Here is a 26,485-nt window from a genome sequence, read left to right as displayed (position 1 = left end):
CCAGGGCGATGACCCCAATGGGCTCCTCATCATCAGGGTCCGCTCCTGGATAGAGGGCAGGCCCCAAGACCCCTGGGCAGGCCTGTCTGTGGCCAGTGGACAAACCCATCCCAGGGACATCTCCGGCAGTTCCAAGCCTCCACTTTTCTGAGAGCTGGGGGAAGGCAGGGCAGATGTTCCCCGAGGGGATGACATGCCCCTTGTCCTGTGCCATAGGCCTGTCCATCACCTCCCACTCTGCTACCCTCCTGGGGTGGGGGGTAAGCAGTGGGCACCCTTGGGTATGTCCTGGGGTTCTCAGATAAGCTTTCTCTTCCTGACAGTGCTCTGTCCTGGTGCTTCTTCCCCAGTCACTCTGTGGTTCTGACTACACAGCTGCCCCAGGCCTGACAGCTGTTAACAAGCTTCCCTTGAATGCCCACTGCAGGGGTGGGGTGGACCAAAGCACTAAATTCTGTTAAAATATTTCTCCGAACAAACATTTATTAAGCACCTACTGTGTGCCAGGCACTGTGCGAGGCCCCGGAAGCACAGTCATGGCTCAGAAAGGAAAACCAAGAGGGGGTACATTCGCACACCCCTATAGCCTGGGGGAGGGCTGGCGGGGCAGGACCCTCACCAGGGAACAAGCCCAGAGGCACGCTCACTCTCGGGACTGGCTCTACAGAAGGCAGTTTTGGAGCAACTGTGTGTGCTGTCGAGGAAGACAAGACACCAGACCTGAAAGCACTATGGCCATCCCATTGGCCGCCACAGCCCTCAGAGATGATCTGGCCGGCCTGCATGGATGTGGAGGAGGGTCGGCCCCGTGCAGTACTCCTGAGTCAGGACCATCCAGAGAGGAGAGGAGGTGCCCATGGCACAGCCATGGTAGAAACAGCGCCTGGAGAGGCCGCAGCTAGTGGTCAGCACCCAGCTTGGACAGGCCCCTTCGGAAATCGTGCAGGTCATCGATCTTGCCATCCAGCACCTCCAGGAAGCTCTTCAACTCTGCCTGCAGATGGCGCTGTCGGTACTTGCTCTCTTCCACGTCTGTCTTCAGGGCCCTCACCTTGTCCTCCAGGTTCTGATTGTCCCTCTCAGCTGCCTGCAGCGGCAAGAGAAGCCAGGGTAGGGACAGCCCTGGGGCGCGCCCCTGCATGCTGCATAATAAGCGGGGTGTGCATCACCAGGCCCATTTCCAGTGTGACCTGGCAGAGGTGCCCTTGAGATAGGCAGGTGCCTGAGTAACCTCCCAGCTTACGGCCCCAGGGTGGGGGTCTGGCTCTCAGGAGCCAGCAAGCCCCTCTCCAGGTCCAGCCCTGCCCGCAGCAGAGGTTACTTTGCATCCTGTCCCAAAGGACAGACAAGCCCCACTGCTATAGCATGGACAGTAGACTCGGGCATGATGCAGCTGGGAACACTGGCCTGCTGGCAGGGTCACAGTGACCAGACATGACACAGGCAGGAGGGCCAAGAGGGCACAAAAGGCATGGGGATGGGCTCAGCAGGGAGTGGAGAGGAAGCGCACACAGGACGTGTGAGGCTGGGTTCTCTCTTGCATACACTCACATACATGTACAACATATATACACATTCACACAAACATACACTCATACACGCACAACACGCTCATACGCTTACACATACATTCTCACACATACACATGCATACATTCACACATTCATACACACATGCACACAGACACCCACACACAGAGCATGCACCCAGGAGCCAGGAGTGAGGAATGTGGGTTCAGGTCACAGGTCTGAGGCAAGGGGTCCCAGACAGTGGGAGCTCTGCGCTCCCCTGATGCAGGGTGGGGTCAGGGCTGACCGCCCCTGGCCCCTCACCTCTAACTTCTCTGAGATGTAGTCACACTCCGACATGAGCTGCGGGATGATCTCACTCTGTTTCCGAAGATCTTTCAGCTCCTGGGCACAGAGGGAGCAGGCATGATCCCGTGAAGGTGCTCTGCTGCTCCTCGCCCTGGCAGGGAGGAAGGCACCGGCAGAGGAACAGGGGCTCTGACTGTCCCTGATTTACAGGCAGGGAAAACTGAAGCTGGGCAGCAGCCAGGGCCCTGCACACCAGCCCCGAGTGTGGGACTTGGGGTGAGGCCCCACAGGGCATACCCAGTGCTGTGCCGTCTCCCTCAGGGCACTTGGGGGAGACTGCCGGGACGAAGAGCTTTGGTTCAGAGCTTGGTGCCTGGGTGCCTCCGGCCATCTCCAAGCCTGAGTGGGCAGCTACCACCTCTGGCCCTGAGCCACGGACCTAGGACCACCTCATCTCTCACCGTCTCCTTCTCTTGCAGCTCTGACTCCAGGGCCTCGATTCTCCTGTTGAGTTGGATGTTCCTCTCTTTCTCACGGCTGATCTCCCCACACTGCTCCTCCAGCTCCTCGATCTGGGGGGGGATGGCAGGGGTGAGCCAAGAGTCAACCCAGCCAGCAATGTTGGGGGCTTCCTCTCAACACCCACAGCCCTGCCTCAGTGGCTGCTGCAGCTGCCCAGCAGCAATATTACATTCGGGTGACCTCACTAGAGGTCAGAGGACAGTAATGGCAGTGCCAGGGGTGGCCCAGACAGAGTTGAAGGGTCTGCGGCAAGCAGCGGCCTGATGTCCCCCTGAGTCTGTTTCCTCCCCAGAACAAATCTGGTACCACTGTCATTGCATCCAGCATGATTGTTTGCGCCAGAGGCCTAAGCTGGTGGCCGAGGGGGTGGAGAAGCCTGTGGGACAGAGGTTACTAGAGGATGGGGTAACAAGTGGGGTGTTCCCACCTCAGTCCCACACCCCCAAACCAACCCCACCCCACAGGCCACGCAGCACTGGAGGCCTCGGACCTCCACTGGGGTTCACTGGCCACCCCGAACTACCCTGTCATTGGGGCCCAGCTGCAAAGCGGTGTCAAGGCTGAGGTCTGGCAGGAAAGGCCCAGCCCATGGCCAAGGGGGGCTCCATGGTGTACACTGCCGGACCCCAGGACTGCTGCGTCCCCCACAAGCAGCTGGTGAGATGAGACCACCCTCATGTGAGGTGTATGGGACCACCTTGCTGCGGAGCCGGTCGTTCTCATCCCGGCAGACAGAGAACTGTCGCTTCCACTGCTCTGCGCTGGCCGCGGACTCCTGCAGTGCCGAGCTGAGCCGGGCGTTGCTCTCCCGAAGCGTCTGCAGCTCCACCTCCCACTTCTTCACGTTGGCAGCGCTGTAGGCAGGCGGGTGTTCACTGGTGAGGGCCACGAACAGGGTCTGAGGCGCTTGGGAAGGTGGGAACCGACACTGCGGTCTGGAGACAGCCCATGTCTCACCTCTGCGTCAGGGCGAACTTTAGCTTGTCGTTCTCGGAGCGCAGGTGCGAGTGGGCAGGGCCAGGGTCCCGGGAGGCCTTCTCGTCGTCAGTACCATTTACACTGGAGGCCTGCGCAGAGGATGGGCCTTCACACCCGGACTCCTGCCAAAGCGGATCCCTGCACAGGTCACTGTGGGACTTGAGCCAGGAACTGTGGTGTTGGACATGGACAGGGCCTCCCCACCCCCCACCCCCGGAGACAAGACAGGACCCTGTCCCACAGGACATGGGGCTGCACCAAAGCACCCCTTCCCTAGCAACCCAGGAGCCAACAACTCTGTGCTCTCCAGTAACCAACGTGGACAGCGCCCAGTCTTGGGGGACTCATGGCTCATGGCAGGGCCAACTGAGGTAGTGTAGAGACAAGACAAAACACTCTAACGCATAGTGAGAGCAGTACAGTACAGGTGTGCTGATGTCAGTTGCACAGTATAGGGGCACTGTGGTCAGCTGCACAGTATAGGCACACTGATGTCAGCTCCAAAGAACTTTTGAGGGAGACAGATATTAAAACCTAATAAAATCCAGTGTAAAAAAGTCATCACGACAAGAAAGGAAAAACACGGCACATTAGAAATCCTTTAGCCCATGGTCAGTCCAGACAGTGGGGATTACTTGGACAGGAACCAGGATGGGAATGAACCAGGTGACGATGGAGGTCAGTTAAAAACATCAGCCAGTTCCTGCACCTGCAGCCTAACAGACATCCATTCCACGAATGGATGTCTACTACTACTACTACTACTACTACTACTACTACTACTACTACTACACTGTGTAGTCCTGTCGTGTCACCCGACAGGTGTGTCCCCACCTCTAAACAGCTCCCCATCACCTCAGAGCACATTTTTTTCACCACTTCAGGAAAGTGGGCAGCTGCTTCAGCTGAGGGTCAGTCCTCTGGGATGACTACCAGCTCTGAGGAACCAGGTACCTGCCTCTGGGGCTTCCTGCCATACTGGCACGTGGGGCAGTGGGTGAGCAGTCCACTCCACATCAGAAACGTCCCACACCTTTGACAGCCGGATGACAGATGTGTCACCCCATTGCACTGCATCCAGGTGGGGACTGGACAGGTGAGCTGGGACGGTGGTGCCAAGGATACCTGGATTCAGTCCCCAGCACCACCAGGTCCCCTGGGTACCTCCGTGTGTTCCCCTGTTGGGCTGAGCAGCAAGGGTCTGAGAATTGCTGAGGGGCTGGTGACAACAGGTAGGATGTGTGCCTTGTATGTGACTGATCTGGCTTTGATCCCACGAGCCAGCCAGGAGTGATCCCTGAGCGCAGAACCAGGAGTCAGCCCTCAGCACCACCAGGTGTGTCACCAAAACCAAAAAAGGAAAGAACTAAGCACTGCTTGGGAGACCCCCAACCCCAACCCGCAAAAGGTTGAACAAGGCTGCAGATGTTTCAAGGCTAAAACCCCCAGCTTCCATCTCCACCACAGCCAGATTCATTCCACAGACAGAACACTGACCTGGGAGTGATCACTTGAGGTCTCAAGCTTGTCCTGGGACTTGTCACGGGCGAGCTTGGCCGCTTCTCTCACCTCCCGGAATTTCTCTGCAAACTGAATGTGGAGAAGAGTTTTTTCCTAACTTCATATGTAGCTGGTTCTCTGCATTCAAACCACTCACTGCCTTGCCGTGCAAGGAGAATTTTACTCAAGAAGGAAATGTCTTGAAGGACTGAACCTGTAGAAAAGCCATCAGCTGAGCTCAGAACCTCGCTGATATCTGAGTCCCAAGAACTCTGACAACCTCATGTTCAGAAGTCCTCCACCTCCTTGATTCATGGAAGCCCTGGAAGGAATCCACCCTTTTCAAGAACTCTTGCAACTCAGTGCCACAAGAAACACAATCATCCAGAAAGCTGGGGGCAAGAGACTGTTCAAGAGCTTTAATGCTTTAAAAAAGAAAGTGGGGGCCAGAGATATAGTACTGTGGGGAGGGCACTTGTCTTATATGCAGCTGACCCAGGTTCAAACCCCAGCACCCCTCATGGGGCATCCAAGCCCAAAAGAAGTGATCCTTGAGTGCAGAGTCAGGAGTAAGCCCTGAGCACCAGAGGGTATGATCTCAAAATGAAAATTAAAAAAAGTAAAAAACAAAGGTTGGGATGCAGGTCTGCGGCAGAATGCCTGCTTCTCATGCATGCAGCCAGGGTTCAAGTTCCAGTATCTTGCAAAAAAACAAACCGACACAAAAAAATGTAGCCTTCGGCCTATGACTGAAGCAGCTCTCAGCAGGTCAAGTCCCACCAAGGTGAGGGCCATGATGGGAGCAAGTGCACAGACTGCTCTAGGTGCCAGCAAGGAATTGCCATGATTTATAAACTGAGATGCGACACTTAGTTCTACACTAAGGAATTACTCCTGGCAGTGCCCGGGGGACTATATGGGATGCCAGGGATTGAATCTGTGTGCAAGGTTAGTGCCCCCCCTGCTGTCCTCTCGCTCCAGCCTCTGAGGTGCCCCTTGTTAGAGGACAGAGTTCAGGTGTGCTGGGGAGACGGCTCAGGGGGCAGGATCACAGGGTTGGCCTGAAGGAGGCCCTGGGGTTGATGCCTGGTACAGCAAACTCCCCCAACCAAGCCAGGAGGGACCCAAAAGATTGAAAAATCAATCTCATTTCTGAAATGCAAAGTAGACCAACAGATGAATAGATGGAGAGATGTGGCAGAACGTGAACGACTGAGTCTATGGACTGTGTTTGCTTTAGTCTGGGGACTTAGACCTGGGGGGGGGGGAAGCGGCACACGATGCCAGAGATAGCACATGCAACATGGGCGTGCTGGGCACCCGGCTGCCACTGGAGCCATGTTCCTGGCCCCCGCTCTACTTCCTGACATTGTTTCCATATTTTTCTAATAAAAGCGATGCCTAAAGCCCCCAGGCAATTACATCAATCACGAACAAATCCACTGTTGGCGCAGAGAACATTCTGTGATGGCTCATGCTGGTAGTGCAGAGCCAGCGCTGGCCAAGAGTGGCTGCGGAGAAACAAAGAGCCACCGGGCCGCACAGCTGCCGTCTCAGCAACCACCACGCCCGGCCACGCACCCAGGGAAAGCGCTACAGACGGAGCAGCCGTGTCCAAGCCGAGAGGGTAGCCCCCTGCTCAGGCAGTGCCCACGGAGAGAGAGCACACCCAAGGAGAGAGCCACAGCACCAGTGGCCGAGCTCTGTACCACCACTCACTGTCTCCCACTGAGGCACAGGCCGGCAGGGACAGACAAAGCCTCCTTCCCTTTTACGGGCCCTTTAAGTGAAACAAACCCCCATCTCCACTGTCTGCTCCTCAGTGGCAGGGTTGAATTTCCCTCTGGCACTGGTGCCACCTCGGCAGCAAGAAGGCACAAGAATGGTTTTTGGTTTTGCTTGGTGGGGGTGGGGACTGGAGTTGGGGCCACACCAGGTGGTGCTCAGAGACCGTTCCTGGCATTGTGCTCAGATTTCACTCCTGATGGTCCTCTTGGGATCACATATGAAGCCTGGGGCACAGCTTGCAAGGCAAGTGTTGAATCCCGGGACTACCTCTCCAGCCCAAGAAAGTTTGTTCTGCGAATAATGAACTGGGGTCCAGGCTTGTGCATGTACGCTCATGCACACATACACACGCAGACACATGAATGCATGTACACACATGCACACACATGTGCATGTACACACACACGCACGAGGGCCTAGGAAGACACCACAGATGGCTCTGGGAAGTGCTGGGACGTGGTTGGGGCGGGGGTGGCTTCTGCCTCAGCTGTCTGCTTCCTACATTACTGGAGGGTCTCGGTGTAGACACCACCCTTGTGTAGGCACCACTGAGCCTTTCAGTCTGAGGAAGGTGGTAGAGAACGCAATTCTTTTTTTGGGGGGGGGTAAGGTAACACCTGGCAATGCTCAGGGGTTCCTCCTGGCCCTGCACCCAGCAATCACTCCTGGCGGTGCTGGGGGACCATATGGGATGCTGGGAATCAAACCTGGGTCAGCCGCATGCAAGGCAAACGCCCTACCCGCTGTGCTATCGCTCCAGCCCCCGAGAAGACGCAATTCTTTACGGGACATTTTGCGTGCAACGTCAGTGAAAGTCAAATGTGACTGGTAGACACCCCTGCCCCCAACGCATGTGAAAGGAGGTTACTTGCCCCAAGCACCATAGCCCTCTGCCCAGTTCCTGAACCAAAGTTCAGGACCTTCTGGGCACATATCCACCCCGTGCGGTGCCCTATGAAAGCTGCAAACTAGACGGGAATGTTAGTCATCCATTCGCAGCCATGTGGTCACCACACACAGTCCAAGCGCTGCTCCCCTCACTCGGTGAAAATGCCCCTCTAATGGGACAGCACATGCAGGGTGCCCCTGGGGACGGGGCAGGCACTCTTCTGCCTGCCCCCATCCACAGCCCAGGGCAAGGGCTTCTGTCCAGGCACTTCTTCTGGGTTGCGCCTGCTGGCCCACAGCTCCTGTTCTCCCACGAGAGGCTGTGCGCCCTCATCCTGCAGGACACAGAGGCACTCTGCTCGGAAGACTGTCAAGGATGGCCAGCACCTGACAACCACTGACCTTTGGCTAAAGCTTCTGGAGGGCCAATTCACTCCAGCCGACAGAATCAAACAATGTTAAAGGGCGAGATGATAGTACAGCGTGGAAGGCGTTTGCTTTGTACACAGCTGAACTGAATTTGATTCCCGGTACCCCATATGGTTCCCTGAGCCCACCAGTAGTGCTCCCTGCGCACAGAGGCAGGAGAAATCCCTGAGCACCACTGGGTGTGGCCCCCAAACCAAAACCAAAGAAAAGAAGCAAATGTCCAAACTGCTGCCTGAGAATAAGAGGGAATAAGAAACAGTCACGTGAGTAATCAGCCAGAGTCCATAAATAAAGGGTGTTGAGGGGAGAAGGGGAAAATCCCACCCGCGCTGGGACAGAACCCCCTGGGGAAGGCACTGCAGGAGGCGGGTCACACAGGAGGTGCATGTGCAGCCTGAAAATGCAGATATGAAAACCCACCAAATGAAGGGCAGACCCCATAAAGCGCAAATAAAAAAAGCAGTCAGCGCCTCACACAGACGGCCCCTGGCCCCCCTGGAAACGCAAATGGGAACAGAAAAGCACCTCTCTTTCTGCTGAATTAATACACGCCGTGAGCAAGGACAATAGCCAGGGCTGGCGGCGATTTCTGGGAGCATGGTGCAGGATACAGCCCCGCTGAGAAGCAATTTGGAAACATGGATCCTCTGTGAAAAGGCATTTCTCCCACTGACCTGCAATTGCACGTCTGGGAAAGAGTGCTAAGAAATAACTGAGACTATGAAAAAAATGGTGTTCACAATAAAGATGTTCATGGCAGCATCATGGGTAGCAGCCCTGTGACCCTGGGCAGAGGATAGAGCACTGTCCCCTGCGGCCTCCAACTGCCAGAAGAAAACCACTCGGCAATGAAAGCTGCCAGAGGGCGCCCATGGTGGGGTCCTGCGTGCACCAGGCTGCCCTTTGTCACAGATGCTCATGGAGTAGAGACGCTGGGTGAGCGCACACTGCCCCGTCCTGGAGTCCTGAGGTCTGCTCTGAAGACACACGCGGCACCCCCATGGCTCTGCTTCCCGGGCATGGGGCGCATCTTACTTCAGGGCTCCTTGTAACGGAAGTCCATGCACATGTTTATGTGCAGTTCAAGACCCTCCGCCCCCATCCTCTGCCCTGCTACTGAGTGACATTCCCAAGGGCATGCCGGCATTTATTCACAAGTTCACTGCCACCAGAGACGCAGGCTGCTTCTGTTTCTGTTTCTGCCTTTAAGAATGACAGTGCAAGGACACCCCTGACCTGTAATAACCCCTGAACTTAGCCTGTAACATGACACTCCCTGAGTCCCAGAATAGTGGCCCTTGATATGGAATTCCTAGTCCCTGAACGGTGGCCCCTGACATGGCACTGAGTCCCTGAACGCTAAATCTGTGGCCACTAGCATGACACTGAGTACCTGAACCCTGACCCCTGATGTGGTAGTCCCTGAACCCTAGTTTCGTGGCTGCTGGTAGCATAGGACTAAGTCCCTGAACTGTGGCCCCTGATGCAGTAGTCCCTGAACCCCAGTTTCGTGGCTGCTGGTAGCATGGGACTGAGTCCCTGAACTGTGGCCCCTGACATGGTAGTCCCTGAACCCCAGTTTCATGGCCCCTAGTAGCACAGCAGAGTCCCTGAACCGTCTTTCTGATGTGGTAGTCTCTGAACCCCAGTTTCGTGGCCACTGGCAGCACAGCACTGAATCCCTGAACCACGGTAGTCCCTGACGTGGTAGTCCCTGAACCCAGGCCTGTGGCCCCTAGACGGGCAGTCTCTGAGCCCCAGGACTGTGGCCCCTGACATTCACGGTGCTTGCTGAGCCCTGGGAGACACAGTACCTTTGTCAGCTGCTGCTCCGAGGAGAAGCCTAGGCCAAACACCGTGTTGGCTCTGCTGTCGGCCCACTGCCCAAACTTCTGCGATGTTTTGGTGAAGGTCATGTTGGGAGATATTGTGCTGTTTATGATGACCTGCAGAAACAGCCCCAAGGGCCAAAGGCGGGCACTGGATGAGCAGCCACGCCACCACCTGCGAAGTTTTGTGGTGGCCAAGCTGTTCCCCAGGCAACTCACAACTCATACTGGCCGGCCAGCCGGTCGGCCAGCCCGAGTTTTCCTTTGCTGATCCCCCCGCACCACACGCTATTCCACACCCTCCCCACCACATACACTGTCCCACACATAACCTCTTGCTGTTCCAGTCATGCTGTTCCACACATAGTCCATGCTGTTCCCCTATGGTTGTTCCTTCAGCTCCAGTTCTGAATTCTGGGGAGCCATGGCCTGGATTTCCTACCCGGTGATGCCCAAATTTACCCCATAAAATAATCTATTCTGGAGTGGAATGGAAGGGTCCACGCCCAACCCTGCTGGCATCCTGCAGCCACCCCTCAGATCAGCCCAACACCCTCAGCAGCAGGACAGACTCACTGTGTCGGTGCCACAGCCCTGTGCTTCCTGCGCTGGCTTGTCTGATCGCAGGATGGCAGATGGAGGACACATTGGGGAGGCCAGCCTCACCAACCCAATCACAATACAACAGAAAGGCCAGGCTCCAGCTTGGGAGCACAGAGGAGAACTGGGGGCAGACCTGGTGACCATGGGATCTCCAGAAGATAAAGAACAACAAAGGCACTTCAGCCTGGAATCCCTCAAACACGAGAGACCTCTCTTAGTGGGCACTGTTCATATCTCCCCTGACCTGTGGCCTGTGACCTGTGGCCTGTGACCGTGGTCTGTGGCAGCCCCACCAGCAAGGAGCACACACCCAAGCCCAGGTCCAGCTGCTGCCTGGGGCAATGGCCTTAGGAGCTTCTATTGAGACCAGGGTCTCCACAGAGCACACAGCAGGTCCCCTATGCTCCAGTCCCCACTTACTACTCCTGAGTGAGAGGCCAAGGGCAGATGGGCATTGTGGGAGGGAAGTGGCCAACAGATCTGCCAGCACCAGGGACCCCGCGACAAAGCTCCACACACAAGTGACTGAAAGGACGACGTTGCATCTCTTGTGTCTCAGCACAGACAACAGAGAAGAGACCAGTGGGGACTTGGCTCTGCCTAGCAGAAGTCAGCTCAGCCATGCCTGGGGCATGTGTGTAAATGCCTAGCAGGGTGAGCGGACCTGAGGGGGAAAGGAAACATCAAGAATGGGTCCACTTTCTTCTGCACCCTTACAAATGTGGTGGCATTTCAATGGATCCCCCTCCTTAATTCTGTTCCCACAGAAACGTGGCAAAAACGCCCACCCAGATAGACAGAATGATAGATGTGTCAGAAAAAAACATCCCAAGAAATGTTCAAGCACCACAAGGGAGAAAGGGCTGCAGTGTACACCTTGTATGCTGAAGGCCTGCATCCATCCCTGGTACCCCAGCACCTGAGCATGACCCTAGGATGTGACCTCTAAGCTCAGGGATCACTGCTAGAGGTACCCAGGGGACCATACGGGATGCAGGAGATCAAACATGGGTCAGCCAAGAGTAAGGTAGGTGCCCTCTCACACTGTGCTATCGCTCCCACCTTCTGCTGCAATTTTATCTGAAAATGAAAAAAAGATAGGATAGGGCTTGAGAGACAGTACAGTGGGGGAGGGCGCTGGCCTTGCATGCAGCAAGCAGACCCAGATTCAATCCTTGGCATCCCATAAGGTTCCTGAGCCCTGTCAGGAGTGATCTCTGAGCACTGCTGTGTACAGCCCCAAAACAAAATAAACCAACCTCCCAAAACCCCCAAACACAATTGGAAATAAAAAAAAGTAAGAAAAAGGCAAGAGCTGTGACTCTCGTGAATGTCCATTCTACGGGGGCAGGGCTCAGGGTGTGTCCCTCCCCTTCCACCTCCCCAGTGTGGTATGTTGCTCAGTGGGAAAGCGGCTGGCGTGGGAGGTACCTTGGCTCCGTCCACGCTGATGATCCGGTAACTGTTCCTGGTGACATCGTAGAAGAAGGAGACGGTGACAGCCTGCTTGCTGGCGGGCACCCAGTTCTTCTTGGTGCTGGGATCAATCTGGAAGACGTGGGCGCGGGTGGTGAAAATGGGCTGCTCTCTGCAGGAGGTGGGAGAGGGCACGTGAGTGGGCAGCACTGACCCCAGAAACCCTGTCCAGGTCCAGGAACATGGACACCAGGAACAGTGCCGGAGGGTGAGGGTGAGAGGCTCCAGGTAACCAGCTGGCTCGAAGCACCAAGTTCCCACCCCAGGGTCTGGTCTCTCATCAAGTGCCCAGTTCTTTTTTAACAATTTTGTTTATGTGCCTCACCCAGCAGTGCTCAGGGCTTCTTCCTGGCTCGGTGCTCAGGGATCAGTCCTGGAGGAGATCAGGGGATAATTTCGGGTGCTGGAGGCTGAATCTTGCCAACATGCAAGGCAAGTGCCCTCCCTGCTGCACTTCAGTCCAGCCTCTACTCCCTTTTGAAGGAGAACTCTTTCGCTCCTCAGGCAAATGCTGTGAAGAAGGCTGTGGCCACTTCTCTCTGGGGGCTGATCCTTGATGGTGCTTTACAGGAAAACCCGAAGTCAAGGAACTGCCAAGCTAGACTCCAGACCCCAGGAAGGAGTTTTGTTTGAAGCTGCTACATTGTCAGCAGTGGGTGGTGACATACACTGCCCCCCTACTCCCACCCCCGAACCCGGAAAATCCCCCAGGGACCGAGTGGGCTGTGGACGGTCTCACATGCCGCTCTGCCACCCGTGCTCTGCTCTGTTCACCCCAGAGTTCCGGAAAGCAGCCCCGAGTGAGTCTGAAAGAGCAGCTGGCCCCCTACTGCCGAGGGCAGACAAGCCAGTTCCTGTGAGATGCGAGGGCGCTCCTATAGGAAACACGGGGATGTGGGGCTCCCCGACCCCCCACTGAGCGGCAGATCCACCTTCCCGCCCCGTTTCCTCCTGCTTTCCGGGTGCTCAGGTCTGGGGAAGAGCATTTCAAACCCACTCCCCGGCCAGCCTCAGTGCTTTAAATAGAAAGCAGATGTTCTGGGCTGGCAAGTGCTTCTACAGGCAGACAGTGTAACCCCGTGTTCCCCGGCATGGTCTCCGCCGGATGGAACAGAAAGTGGCAAACCTGACAGTAATTGTCCCCAAGAATAATTAGATCCCGCGCCACATATGTGCGTTTGGAATATGAGAACCACATTGCAGGGACGGCTCCTGCTTTGAGCGATTTCTGGCTCAGCGTGAAGTGAGTCTGCAAGGAACTGGCAAGACTCTGCTTGGCAGAAGGAGAGAAGGAGGGAATTCTACTTGAATCCACCCTAATCCCTCACCTGCCGTGCTCAGCCCTTGCCCTCGCCATGCGGCACTGGGAAGCTGAAGTGGCCACCGCAGCTTGTCTGGGGTCCTGCCATCCAGCCACACAGACACAGTTCCACACAATGCTTCCAAGTTCCCTTCTCAAGGCAGGGTCACCCCCTACCGCTGTGGCTCCGAGGACCAGGCTGCAGAGCTGCAGAGGAGGGCAGCTCTGTGGCAGGACACCCCCATGTGATCTGCCCAAATAGCCACCGACCCATTAGTTTTGATGCAATGTAGACACGGCAGCAGGGAGCCCTGTAAGGACAGCTCCTTTCTCTTAGTGCCTCAACGTCAAGGGCAAGGGAGGCATGAGTGGCTAAGCAGGAAGGACAGGTTATGGGGGCCCCTTAGCACCCAGAGCGGGCAGTAGGTACAGGAACAGGCAGCCTGCACCCCATGGGGCACACGATCACAGGGTGCATGCATCACAGGGTAGATAACGAGGACGCACACATCATGGGGACACAAGTGTCACGGGGACTTGCATATCATGGGACACACATATCACAGGGACACATGCATCACGGACACACGCACATTGTGGGGACACACACATCATGGGGACGTGCACATCACGGGGACACATGCATCAAGGGAATGCACGCATCATGGGGATGTAGGCATCACGGGGACGCACGCATCAGGGGGACGCATGCATCACAGGGATACACATAGCACACCAGCAGCACCCAGCTTAGCAGGGGGCTGGGTGGGTCACAGAACCCGTGCTCGGTTCTCCATAAACTTGGCCAATTGCACACATCCACAGCATCACATACTGTCTCCTCCTGGTGCCAGCCCAGCCCAGGCTCTCTCTGCACTCCACATCTCCCTCCTAGCAGTTCACCTCAGACACGGATCCTGTCCACATCTCCCCCCACACAGCCCACATCAGCCGCAGATTCCACCCATGTCTTCCTCCATGCGGCCCACGTCAGTCATCCATAGCCTGGCGGAGAGCAAGCAGCAAGAACATGTCTGCAAAAAGTTGTGACTTGTTACTTGTACCAAGCCAGGTCCTCCAGGTACACGGCAAGTGGGGAAAAGGCAGTGCGCAAGGGCACTTTGGCGCTGGAGTATTCACATCAGATACGTGTGTCCTGTGCAAACAGGTGCCACATGACCATGACACTGAGAAGGAGTCTGGCGCTGCTGGTTGTGTGTGGTCACAGGCTGGGCTCAGGCGTCCCCAGGCTTTAGGGAAAAGGAGGCCAGGGAAGGACAGACCTGCCACCAGGACTTCCCAGTTCTGTGGCCAGACACCTGGCATACACAGCTCAGACTGGAAAGGGGAACTCATAGGCCAGGGGGCCAGTCACTGGTTCTCTGAGGGATCTGGCCAATATTCTCATTTTAAGGGCTCCCTGAGCAATCCCTGCAGTGCTGGGGTGGGGTCTGGGGTGTCAGATTCTGGCACAATGGTCGTGATTCCCACGCTTGTCCTCCACTGGACACACGGATATACCCGGCGCCCCTCTACAAGGCCCACTCAGTTCCCAGCCCATCCAGCTGAGCAGCTTCCTGGACCAGGCTGACCTCAGATGCCAGCAGGTTTGTGAGAAAGTCAGACAGAGATTAACGGGGATTTCCAGTACCCGGAAGCGCTAAATCAATACCTTCTCACAATGGTGCTCTCTGTGACTGTTTATAAAGAACAGCTCCAGCCTGACCAGGAGCCCTATGACTGGCCACTCCCAGCGTTCGTCTTCCAACGCACTTGGCACTGGAGCCAGAGCCACAGACCCAGGAACTGCCTCTGCCCTACTCCCAGTGCAGAGTCAGGCACCGCCTCAGTCCCGTCTGCTGGGCTGCAGCGCCCAGACAGTGCCTTCCGGGCTACTGGGAGAAAAGGCCAGGGGGCCCTTCTCATCCCTCCCCCCGGGAGGTCCAACTGGCTGAGGGGCCTCCTCTCCACCTCCTCATCCCTCCCCTTCCCTGGCCCATAAAGCCATTGATCCCATTGGCACAGGGCAAGGCAGGTGCTCCCAGGCAAAGGCTACCTTGGGTGCCCAGGGCAGGTGCCCAAGATTCAGACCTGACAGTCAAGGTTCAGAAATTCCGAGGCTGGAGGTTTTGTTTGTTTGGGGGCCACACCAGCAGTGTCAGGGACTGAGCCCAGGCCTCTCTGTCTGTGCAAAGGCTGCATCTAGGTCCTGAGCCATGTCCGCAGCCCCCAAAGTCCCTGGGATTGACATGGCTCTGCCCACCTGGAGAGAACATTCAGCTGCTCCTTCTCCTGACAAGCTCTCCCTCACAGGGCCCAGGGCCTACAGATGGTCTGAGGAGGTCAACACCAACTGGTCTCCACCAGTGAGGCCCTGCTCTGCTTCCCCGACCCACAGCAGTCCCAGGGTCTCCAAATGGAGCCCAGTGGCCAGCCAGCACAGCAGGCTCTTGCCCTGGCTGGCTCAGGGAGAGGCTCTGCAGGGTTCTGCAGGGCAGTTGACCGTCCTGAGTCCTAAGCGCTGGTCTGGGCTCAGAGCTCACACTGGTTGCCCTTTCCTGGCCCTGCCCCACTTCTGCCCTCAGAACCACATCACCACACGGCAGTTCACGCTACCAACCCATCCCATCCCCCCAAATCATCTTGCTTCCATGGGTGTACGAGGGCAGGTACAAGGGTGCTGAATGCTCCACCTGAAAGACTCATTTCAGGGACCCCTGGAGTCCTCTGGTTGCAGGGTCCTTCCATGCCATCTCTAACCCCCTGCACAGCCCCCACAGTCCCCTGCAGATCCCTCTCTGCAGGGTCCTGGGCTGCAGTGACCTGCTCTCCACGGACAGAATCAAACCTCGAGGCTGACCCTGAATGTGGCTGGCTGGCAATACCCTTCACAGGCCTGACAGTGAGGGAACCTTTTTACTCAAAAGCAAAACCTGTACCATCCATCCTGGCCTCACAAAAGCTCATTTAAAAATAAACACGGCGTGCAAAGGGGCACAAAAATAGTCTGCAAAGCCCAGGCCCCAGGGAGCTGCGGGCTTGGGGCAATGGCCGGCCCCAGTCACAAAAGTGACGCCGACAGGCACACAGAGGACCTTGTGCCTTGAGCTGTGCCAGATTCCCTCAGGCCTGCTCACGTGACCCCAGGGGCCCCGCCCCACTGAGCCAGTTGACACAGAACCAAACCTGTGGCCGATGTGGACTCAGTCTGCATGGATGAGTCCCGGGCCATGGTGTGCAGGTGGAGCAAGACCTACTCACCCCACAGATGTGCCTCCAGGCCTCTTGCTCATGCCCACCAGGATCCCACCACTTCAGGCCCAGTATGAGCGGGTCACCTCTTACATCAGAGGCCCAGTCCCAGAGCAGCCTCTGTCCTCCCGGCCAGCATCACCTCCATCCTCCTGACCTGCACTACCTCTGCCCTCTAAGCCAGTACTACCACTGTGCTCTGCTGTCCCCCACATGCTGGACGCAAGCTCTCAGGCACCCCCAGCTCTCCCCGAGAGAGGGGACTCCTCAATCCTCTCCCACGGCTTCCATGTTTACAGATCAGGCCCAGCTTTCTCCATGGGCCATGCGTTGGAAACATTTAAAATTCACAGGAGAAGCCAAGGAGAAGCTTTTTATAGTTCCCTCCCTGGAAGCAAGTGCCAGAGCTTTCAATTAGGCACTGGGACTCCGACTCTGACTCCAGGATTCCAGAATATTCCATCCTTGGTGAAGCAGGTCAGCAAAGTGTGTGAGGGGTAGAGTCAACTCCTCACCTCCTCTGTCCAGGGAGACACGTGTTGATGGTACCGGGGGTGGGGGGGGGCGGTCAGCCCTGGTGCAGGGTCCCAGGTGCACTCCCCCACTGAGAGGAGAGCCCCAGGCTGCAGACCAGTGTGAGCTACTAGATGCCACCCAGGCAATGCCAGGAACAAAGTACCAGTGAAGGGCCCCTAAAATGACCAGCACCTCTGAAACGCAGGGGGCTTCTGGAGTTCCTCTCCTCTGAGGAAATGTGTCCAGTCCTCTGAGGTTTTTGGGGGTCCAGGACTCTGCTGAAAATCTGATTACAGGTCCTGAGAGATAATGCAGAGGGGAGGGTGTCTGCCTTGTGCACAGCAGACCCTGGCACTGCATAATGGTCCCCCTGAGGCCACCAGGCATGATCCCTGAGCACAGAGCCAGGATAAAGCCCTAAGCATCAATGGGTGTGGCCCCCAAACAAAAGAAAATCTGGTCACAAAATGCCCCTCCACACACACACACCATACACAAAACTCTGTGGGGTCGGAGGTGTGGGTTTCACGGAGCCCTGAATGCAGCATCTGGACACTCCACTCTAAGGACTTCACTGTCACATCACCCTCAGGGACCCAGGTCTAGCCCCTCCACCCTTAGGTCCTATTCTTTTGGTAGATAAACTCAGAGGCTCAGAACAAGAATGAAGCAGAGTCTCCCCTCCCCTTAGTACGGTCCCCCTGGGCTTGGGTCAGCCAGGCTGGCCAGCACTGGACAAGCACCCCCAGGCAGATACGTCCTCATTCCACTGATTCCCTAAGCAGGACCAGTGCCCCAGCCCACACCCAGCCGGCCGGGTCACCTCCTCATTCCCTGACCCCAAACTTTCGTTGCCTTGGCAACAAGCCAGTCTTTCTGGTAGGCCTGCACGCCCCTCCTCATTTCAACCCGAACGCCCCACTCTGGCCTCTGCCCTGGTTCCCAGCATTCTGCCCGCCTGAGTCAAGCAAAGACAGGGCCACAGATACCCCATATCCTGCCATACCTGCCCAGGGACCGTCAACCTGCCTGCTGCAGGATGAGGGGGAGACCCAGTTCCCCCCTGAAGTCTAGGTTCTCCTGTACCTGCCACACCACCACCTGCTCCCTCGAGGGCCTCCTGCCCATCCTGGGGGACAGGGCTTCCCCCAGCTGCTCACTGCTGCCTCTCAGCCCTGTGACAGTACATAGCAGGGGCTTAGCCCCGCTCCCCCACCGCGTCAGGGACTCTTCCTGCTGCCTTCCAGTCTCTCTCCTGCTCCATTTCTCCCTACTAGCCATGCCGCATCCCTATCCCCCCCCCCCACCCAAAACACAGAAGCCAAGCCAGCTCCCTTTCTCCATTTATCTGAATGAGCCCAATTAAAAGCCTCGCCAATTAAAGAGCCCATGGGGGCTGGGTGCCAGGCAGCGGGTCTGCCTGCTCCACAGTAATTGGGTCCCTGTGGTCACCCGGCCCCCAACCCACAGAGAAGGACAGGACGCGGGGGGGTGAGGTCAGTCCACCCCTTGTGGGTGAGATCAGACTCAGATCTCCCTGGGACAGGCCGCCATATTCCCAATAGCCCCTCTCGCGGCCAGGAATCCAGTTCTCGAGGCCTGGCTCAGGCTGTCAATGTGGCTGGTGACCACACCTGAGCCTCGACCTGTGTTGGGGGGAGGGTTGCTATGGCCCCCATTTCCTCAGAGGGACAATAACAAGACCATCATCCAGGCTTGTGAATAAAAATTTGCATTTTGTGCAAATTCTCTGCAGTCCTGACAAATGTCTAACCGGGCTCTGGGCGAGCCCAGTTCTTCCCTAACAAGCTAATCTCCCACAGAATTTAAATACATCCCAGCAGAATGAGAGCGGTGGCAGGGGGTGGGGGTGGAGGTCTAACTGCACACACGGCTGCCTGCTCCCCAGCAGGAAACAGGTCCCAGAAACCCAATGGGGATGGAGGGTGTAGGCAACTGTGCCCCCAGAGCTCAGACACTCGGTTACCCAGACCCAGGCTGTGCTCAGGGCTCCTTTGGCTCCATTTGTTTTCAGGCTGGGGACAAGCACAGCCACCACCCCAGATGTGTGAGGGCAGGACTGGGCTGCTGAGGAACTGTCCTGGGCCTTGTTCTGGGGAAGCTGAGCAGGTTACCAGGGATGGGGTGGGAGGCCACCCAGCCGCTCGGGGCACCCAGTGCAGGCAGAACATGGTTCCACAACTCCTCTCCACAGACACACAGGGACGCTCAGCTGGGGAAGCTGAGGGACATGGGCTAGGGGGGGCTCTCCTGAGGGAGCCCGTGGCCTATTTAGGGGGATTTCCAGGGTTAGAGGAAAGACATGGTGGTGAGTGGGGCAGGAAGGATGCGGGGGGGGGGGGGCAGGGATATCTGTCTGGCTCCCCTGCGTACCTCTAAGTTCCCCTGAAAACCCTGACAGCTGGCCCCTGGACATCAGCACTCGGCCAACCTTCAGAGCCACAGCCAGTGTAAGCAGTGCCTGGGCTCACCCCACACCTCACTTCCTTTGGAATGTTGGCACCGCCCCACAGTGCTGCCAAAAGAGGCGGCGTCCACTCCTGCCTTCCACACCCGCCATTCCGAGTCCTTTCCTGATTCTGGCCTTTGGGGTGGCTATCTAATGATGAGTGGGGATCCCTAATGCCAGCAGTGTCCCCAGAAGACCGTCCCTGTGCCCGCCCCACTCTGCAACCCTCGGGGAGTTGAGACATTCTGTCTACACTCGCAGCCCCTCTGAATGTGTACCAGCTCCTGGGGCAGGCACCCGCCTCGCCCGGACCCCAACAGCACCACCAAGCATCTTGCAGACCAAGGGTGGGAAGGAGAAGTTTCGGGCCACCAAGTTGAAACAGCCACAGCAGGAACTGACTGTGCACGTTTCCCAGCTCAAACCCCACAGGCAGGTGGGAGATGCTGGGGAGGAACCTTGATTCTCCATTCAGGAGGGATGGAAAATTCACAAAAGGGAAGAAGGCTAGAACGGGGTGCGGGTGGGGGAGACAGGTGTGGGTTACAGCACAAGGCCTGTGGGGTTTGCTAACCAGGATCAAGGGTTTCCGGCAGCGAGATGATCCAGGCTGAACAAAAGACACCCCCGGGTGAAACTGGAGCCAGACGAACAGCCGCTCTTGCTGGTAAACACTGACAGGGCTGGAGCCAGGCTCCAGCTGCTGACTGGGCAGTTGGGGGCATCACTGACAGCCCCCCAGTCAACCTGAGCCTTAGTCAAGACTCAGCAGCTGGCTGACACGGAGAGCACTGGCAGCTAAAGGCAGTTCCATTCTGGACTGGCCATGCCAGCTTCAAACAAGCCCAGTAAAGGAGGGTGGGGGTGGGGTTGTGCCAGCAGAGAGCAGCAAACACGCCTGAGGCCTTCAGGGGGGCCCCCAGTCACACTACCTATCATCTTGGTGCACAGACAGAAGAGGTGGCACTGGGATGTGGCTAAGTCACTCCTACCCAGGGCAGTCAGCAGAGCCGGTGACACAAGTGCAGGAGACAAAGGTGGCTCCTTAGAAAACAGCGGGGTGGGGGGTGGGGGAGCAGTGTGTGTGTGTGTGTCACCCTGGGTCTGAAGGACGAAAAGGAGGAGGCATTTGTGTAGCCATACGAGAGGGAGGGTAGTGGAAAGCCCCACCAGGCAGTTTAAGGGCACTTACAGAGGTGTCCAGAGCCAGGGTCAGCCCAGGGCACAGATCACTGGGAGACTGCATGCACTCAGATGTACCCTGCAGGACCTGGGATGGCTGAGTGTGGCGCTCTCAGTGCAGGTCAGGATGGTGGGACCATGGGGGAGACAGCAGGAGGGACAGCACAGGACTCTGGGAGGTCAGAGGACAAAGGCCCAAGGGACAGATGGAGATGCAGCTTCCAGACGGATGGGGCAGGCTGGGGAGGACAGGAGGACCTCAGGGGACAGCTGATCAGGAGACACCAGAAATCAGAACGGGTCCTGGCCACCCACCCCTCACTCAGAAGTCAACAGAGGAGCCATCAGCAGGCGACTGATCATGATTGCCATGGGGCAGTGGTTGCAGGGAGAGGCCACTGGGGAGCAAGGCAGGGAGAAGAGGAAGAAGGACTCATGGGGGCCCTGTGACCCCAGCAGGCTGGGTGAACATGGAGGCGGAGCAAAAAGGGCTGGACAGGTCTCCTAAGATTTTTTTTTCTCTTTTGGGTCACACCAAGCGATGCACAGGGGATACTCCTGGCTCTGCACTCAGGAATTACTCCTGGCAGTGCTCAGGGGACCATGTGGGATGCTGGGGATCAAACCTGGGTCGGCTCCATGCCAGGCAAATGCCCTACCCGCTGTGCATCACTCCAGCCCCTCCTAAGATGTTTTCAGGCAAAGGGATGCGAAAGAGTAAGAAGCTAAGAGGAGCGAAAGCTGGGCTGTCCACCAGCTACCAGCCACATGCGGCCGCGTGCATTTACGTGGACCCGCACACCACAGGAAACACAGTGGCTATCCTCAGAAAGCCAAAAATAGGCTTTCCAGACAATCCTGCAATTCCATGTGTGGGTCTACACCCAGGGGAAGTGAAAACAGGACTTCACATCGACACCCCCAAACTGATTGTATGATTCAGCAGAACCAAATACAGAATCAATGGAAATGCCCACCCGCCGGGGGATGGCCAAAGAGGAGGGGTTCGACGCCCCAAGCTCAGGTATCTAAAGGAGGAAGAGCAGCTCGAGCACCTTCCAGCTTCCCACATTCTGGCTATGTCCGCACAGTGGAGCTGGGACAGAGGAGGAGGTCCAGAGTGAGGTGCCCCCAGACCGTGCCGCCTTGGAGCTCTTTGCCCACTCTCGAAAAGGGTGGTTCTGGCTCTGTCGAAGCTGCTCGCACGGCCTCCAGCCTCCAGCTCTCTATCAATGCACAGCCACGGGGGGCCACTCAGCTGGCAGGGAAGGGGCCACAGGGGGCCACAGGAGGATGGGGAAGGGATCATGTGGGAACACTCAGTAATCAGAAAGGGGGCACATGGGGCCACTCAGACGACGGGGAAAGAGACACGTGGGACATAAGAGGATGGGAAGGGGCCACGTGGGAACACTCAGTAGTGGGGAAGGGGCCGTGGGGGGACACAAGAGGACAGGGAAGGGACCATGATGGTGACACACGCAGGTAACAGGGAAGGGGCTGTGGTGGGGAAGGATGATGGGCTCAGGGTCTTCGCTGAACAGGTGGATGTGGCCAGGACTCGCATTAGCTGCACCCCAGGAGTGAGTGGTCACAGCTCTTCGTGGGTGATGTTAAAATTACATGAGATGGTTCCACGTTGAAACTAAATCCCCACCGGAGACTTCTCTGCTCCTCCACAAACGAAAATCACATTTTTTGACATTTTCTTTAAGCTTTCACGAGTAAACAGTTTCATTTCCATGGAACTATCTGATCCCAACCACAGCCTGTGTTTCAATATTTGTTTTTGATCACACAGGAGTGCCTGGCTGGCTTTGGGGGGTGGGGGAGGGAGGAGGAGCAGTGAGTTAAAATTACCGGATTCCTTTTATCTTTCATCTTGAGACCTACATTTGCCAACCCCTTCTTCCGACATACATTTTCTTTAAATATATGAAACCCGATCGCCTCAAAGCTTCCCCTGCTCCCAGAGCGGCTCTTTCATGGGCTGCCGAGGGGTCACTGCAGAGGTCGTAGCGAGGCCGCCTCCTGCCCGGAGCGGGTGCACCCCTGCCGGCCAGTCCCGCTGCCCCCGCGCTCCCCAGCCTCGAAGCCTCTCGCGTCCCGCCTCTGGCCCCCGCACACGCTTTGCAGACCCTCGGGAAAGGATGGGAGGGCTCCGGGCGCAATCAGCTCCCACGAGGGGTAGGGGGCGGGCTGAGCCTGCCCACGCCCTGTGCTCTCCTCCCGCAGCCCCCTGCAAAGCAAGCAGCTCCCCCTTGCCCCGGACCCACCCACCCCCATCCCTGGATCCGGCGTCGAGGGGTGCGGAAGGCGCAGCTCTGCAGCGGGGGATCCCCTCCCAGCCCTGCGCCCAGCGAAGGGGCACACGATTCGCTTCCACGGACGGCCCCCGTGCCTCGGTTTCCCCGCCTGCACCCTGGACACCCGCAGCGCTCACTCCGACTCGGCGCCGCCACTGGGGAAAGCCCGCCGCGTCCCTCCCGCGTGACTTTCGCGCCCAGGCTCGCGGGTTCTCCCGCCGGGCACCCCGCGGCGCCCCGGGCAGGGACTCGGGGAAGAGTCTGGAGCGTCGCGCGGGTTCCCCGCACGCTTCCAGCACCCCGAGAAAGCCACGCTGTGCCCGGCGTCCCCGCGCGGGGGAGGCTGCGTGGCTCGGCGGGTTCCCATCTGGAGCGGCGCCTTTCCAGGAAAACTTGGATCCCCTCCGATGCCACCCTCCCGCACAGCCGGGCCCGCTCACCCCATCTCCGGCGCTGCTGGGCGGCCGCTCCGACGGGGCCTCTGCGCCCGCTGCGCCCGCCGCGCCCGCCGCGCCCGCTGCGCCCGGCTCAGCCCCGGCGCCGCTCCATGCCGCTGGCTGCGCGGTGCCGCCGCGCCTGGCGCTCCCGGGCACCGCCCGCCCGCGCGCCCCGCCCGCGCCTTACGTAACCCCGTGCCCCGGGCCGCGCCCCCGCACCCCCACCCCCCACCTCCGGCTGCGGGGCCGGGCCGGAGCCGCGCCGCGGGGCTCGGGGGTCCCACACCCAGCCGCGGGCACTTGGGGACGCTCGCTTTGCAGCCCGGGGGGTGGGCGCGGGGGCCCCCCCGGCGGCGGCACCTTCCCTCGTGCGCCGACACGCCCATCCGCAGGTGCGGGGCTGGAGCAAGTGGGGTCCGCGGTGGGCAGAGTCAACACGCTCCGAGGGTCCTGGCTCTTGGGGACGCTGGTTGTATCCCGGGGAGGGGAGGTTCGGGAGGGAGAAGACTCAGCCCTCTCTCCAGCCCCTCCAGTCCTCGCTCCCCGCTACCTCGTCACCCCTCACCCGGGTCCGCTCCACGCTGGTATTTCTGGGGATCCGGGCTGCACCCTTCAGCCTTCTCTCCCTTCCTGGGGCTGCACCGTCCCCTACTCCTCGTGCACTCCCGTTGCCTCCTTCCCAGGGCCCCTGCGCATAAGCTTATGCCGAGGGGTCCGCTTAGCAGGCTGCACCCTGTGTACCTCTGCTGCCCACCTCCTGGCTCTGGCTCCCCGCACTTGGGTCACCCCAGGACCTCGCACTGCTGTCCTCTCCAGACTAGGAAGTTCTCAGCTCAGTCCGGGACCCCAGCCCCACTGCTCGGTCACTGCCACTGAATGATCCCCACTCACTCTTGTGAACTTCCCGGCTGGACTGAACACTTTTCCTTCAGTGGCCTCACAGTCTTGCTGACCGCAGCACCCACAAGGTGCAAACCGCCAAGGAAGTGAAGAGTGCTGGCTGCACAGAGAAGGCAGTTCTCCACCGTTTCTGAGCCAGCTCCGGAGATTCATCCGGGACTGGGAAAACCAAGGCAAGCCAAGGTCCTGTCCAGATACTGGGGGGAAGCAGGTGGCCCAGGACCAAGGGGGCTTCCAACCACTAAAGCTGGAACAACCATGGCAGAAACTACAGAATAAGCAGGCCCACAGACCTTTCCCCACGGGTCCTCTTCAGACTTGTGTCCACCCAAGTCCTCCCCACCTAAGTCCTCTCACCTGTGCATATGACTCCTCCCCTCACCTGTGCCCACCCCAATCCTCCCACATAAGTGTCTGAGTCCTCCCCACCTAAGTCTTCTCTCTTGTACCCATGAATCCTCCACACACCTGAGTCCTCCCCACAACTGTGCCCACCTGAGTCCTCCCCACATCTGATCGCACCTCAGTCCTCTCACCTGAGCAGATGAATGAGTGGACAAGTGAAAGACACACACACGCACACACACACACAAACACACACACACACAGCTGCCCACGCAGTGAGTTTGGGCTGGATCAGCACCTGGTTCCAGAGACCCCTCAGGGCTGGGCATGAGGGTCCCCGACAGGGTCAGGGAGAGGAAGGAAGGAGGAAGCCAGTAGTGTAGGAGCAGGGCCCCAGGCCCCCACACCCACACAACTTCCCTTTGTTTGGTAGATGGAAGTGACACACCCGGGCTGCAGGTCTAGGCAGCGCCAGGTGAGCTTGGTCTCTGTCTGATGTGGATGCTGCTGGCTAGTGCTCTGTGTAAAGTTCTCATCCAGATGAGGAGAGAAAAGAGGGGACAAGTGCCATTTGAAAATGGAAGCTGCTGAATTCCCCCCCAGCCCCTATTCTGTTCCCAGCCACCTGACATTAAGGTGAGCTCCAGTCCTACCTTGGGGCCTTCCCAGATGCCAGAGCCAGCTAGGCACTTCTGGGCAGGTCTGAAGCATACCCCCCCCCCCACTTTATTTGGAATTTTCCCCAAAGAGAGGCCACCACACTCCCTGTGCGTGGAGGACAGCCTCCACAGAGGGTCCCCCCTAGGGTGTCTGTGCAGGGCCTGCAGTGATGAGGCTGTGGTCTAGCCTGAGTGATTCTCTGGCTGAGAGACTTGAGTCTCTCTTTGTCATTCTATACTGAGTAAAAGAAGCTTATCAGAGGGGATGTGAGAGAGAAGGGCAGGTCCTGGGCAGTGGGGTGCAGGGGGAGCTGGGCTGGAGGTAAGAGTGAAGGTGGGCACTTCTCTGGCATGGGAGCCAGGAGCGGCTGTGGGAAACACACACCCATCTAGATGAATCTGGAGTTGGGAAGGAGTTGGGTGGTAGAGGCCAGGCCTGGGCCAGCCCAACCCTGGGAGTTGGGAATTCCGGTCACTCCATGGGGCAGCTGAGGCTTTGCATGTGGATGCAGGCACAGACAGGTGGCTGGGCAATGAGCCGCGCTGACTGGGCACGCCAGGTAAGCAGGCAGCTCCCAGAGCCATACACCTCTGGGAAGCCAAGGAAGTGAAGAGTGCTGGCTGCACAGAGAGGGCAGTTCTCCACCATATCTGAGCCAGCTCCAGGGATTCATCCGGGACTGGGAAAACCAAGGTGAGCCAAGGTCCTGTCCAGATACTCGGGGGGGAAGCAGGTGGCCCAGGACCAAGGGGGCTTCCAACCACTAAAGCTGGAACAACCAGAACCATGGCAGAAACTACAGAATAATAACCTCAGACAGTTATAGTGCAAAACATCCAGTAAACACACGGAGTGGAGCGGGTTACCCCAGGAGTTAACACTTCCAACCCCCAAGAGAGAGCTGATTGCCATAAAGCCTCACCTCTATTGGATACAGCAGGGCAAGAGAAACAGCGCCATGGACTCACCTAAGCAGGTAAGCCACGTAGGTATCCCAGGTAAAAAGCCAGGGATAGGTACCCAGGCAGTGTTGGGGTCCTCCTAGGCTGCACCCAGCGAAGCCCTTGGGAAAACTGATGGTGCAGGGATTGAACCTGAGTCTGGTACATGCCAGGCATGCATGACACCATTGTACACCTTCCCGGACCCAAGAAAGCTGTACACGGTGGCAGCTTCCGCACCACAGCTAGGGCTGTGCGGACGTGAAAAGGAAACACAGGTCATGTATATGCAAAAGAGGAAGTTGTGCGAACACTCCTTCTCACCTGCACAGCACTCAGACGTTTC

At 57.8% G+C, this 26,485-nt stretch overlaps 1 protein-coding gene across 7 annotated transcripts; it reads right to left on the bottom strand.

Moving 5' to 3' along the window:
- Positions 1 to 463: 463 nt before the first annotated feature.
- On the bottom strand, positions 464 to 23,421 carry HOMER2 (homer scaffold protein 2). 7 transcript variants are annotated; one of them, XM_056114040.1, is made up of 10 exons: positions 23,371 to 23,377; positions 23,297 to 23,333; positions 11,786 to 11,942; positions 9,737 to 9,868; positions 4,815 to 4,907; positions 3,297 to 3,439; positions 3,037 to 3,214; positions 2,279 to 2,389; positions 1,833 to 1,913; positions 464 to 1,087 (listed from the first exon to the last, which is right to left on the bottom strand). In XM_056114040.1, exons 2-10 carry the CDS (start codon positions 23,299 to 23,301, stop codon positions 899 to 901), a joined length of 1,089 nt encoding a protein of 362 aa, XP_055970015.1. In that variant the 5' UTR covers positions 23,302 to 23,333; positions 23,371 to 23,377; the 3' UTR covers positions 464 to 898. The 7 variants fall into 7 exon arrangements, with proteins under 7 accessions (XP_055970015.1, XP_055970014.1, XP_055970016.1 ...); XM_056114039.1 differs by having other exon boundaries at positions 23,297 to 23,421; XM_056114041.1 differs by having other exon boundaries at positions 3,037 to 3,193; positions 23,297 to 23,421.
- Between the last annotated feature and the right edge of the window lie 3,064 nt (positions 23,422 to 26,485).

The sequence above is a fragment of the Sorex fumeus genome, unplaced genomic scaffold (genome assembly GCF_029834395.1).
Source record: "Sorex fumeus unplaced genomic scaffold, SorFum_2.1 ptg000024l, whole genome shotgun sequence".
Taxonomy (NCBI): Eukaryota; Metazoa; Chordata; class Mammalia; order Eulipotyphla; family Soricidae; genus Sorex; species Sorex fumeus.
The sequence above is the reverse complement of the archived record's forward strand: the minus strand, read 5'-3'. Positions and strand labels throughout refer to the sequence as shown.

Excerpts from the sequence above, each read along its gene's own strand:
- HOMER2 (XM_056114039.1), bottom strand. Across the intron at positions 9,869-11,785 it reads TCAGCGTGGACGGAGCCAAG|GTCATCATAAACAGCACAAT; the intron begins GTACCTCCCACG and ends CTGTTTCTGCAG. Across the intron at positions 1,914-2,278 it reads AGCTGCAAGAGAAGGAGACG|GAGCTGAAAGATCTTCGGAA; the intron begins GTGAGAGATGAG and ends CTCTGTGCCCAG.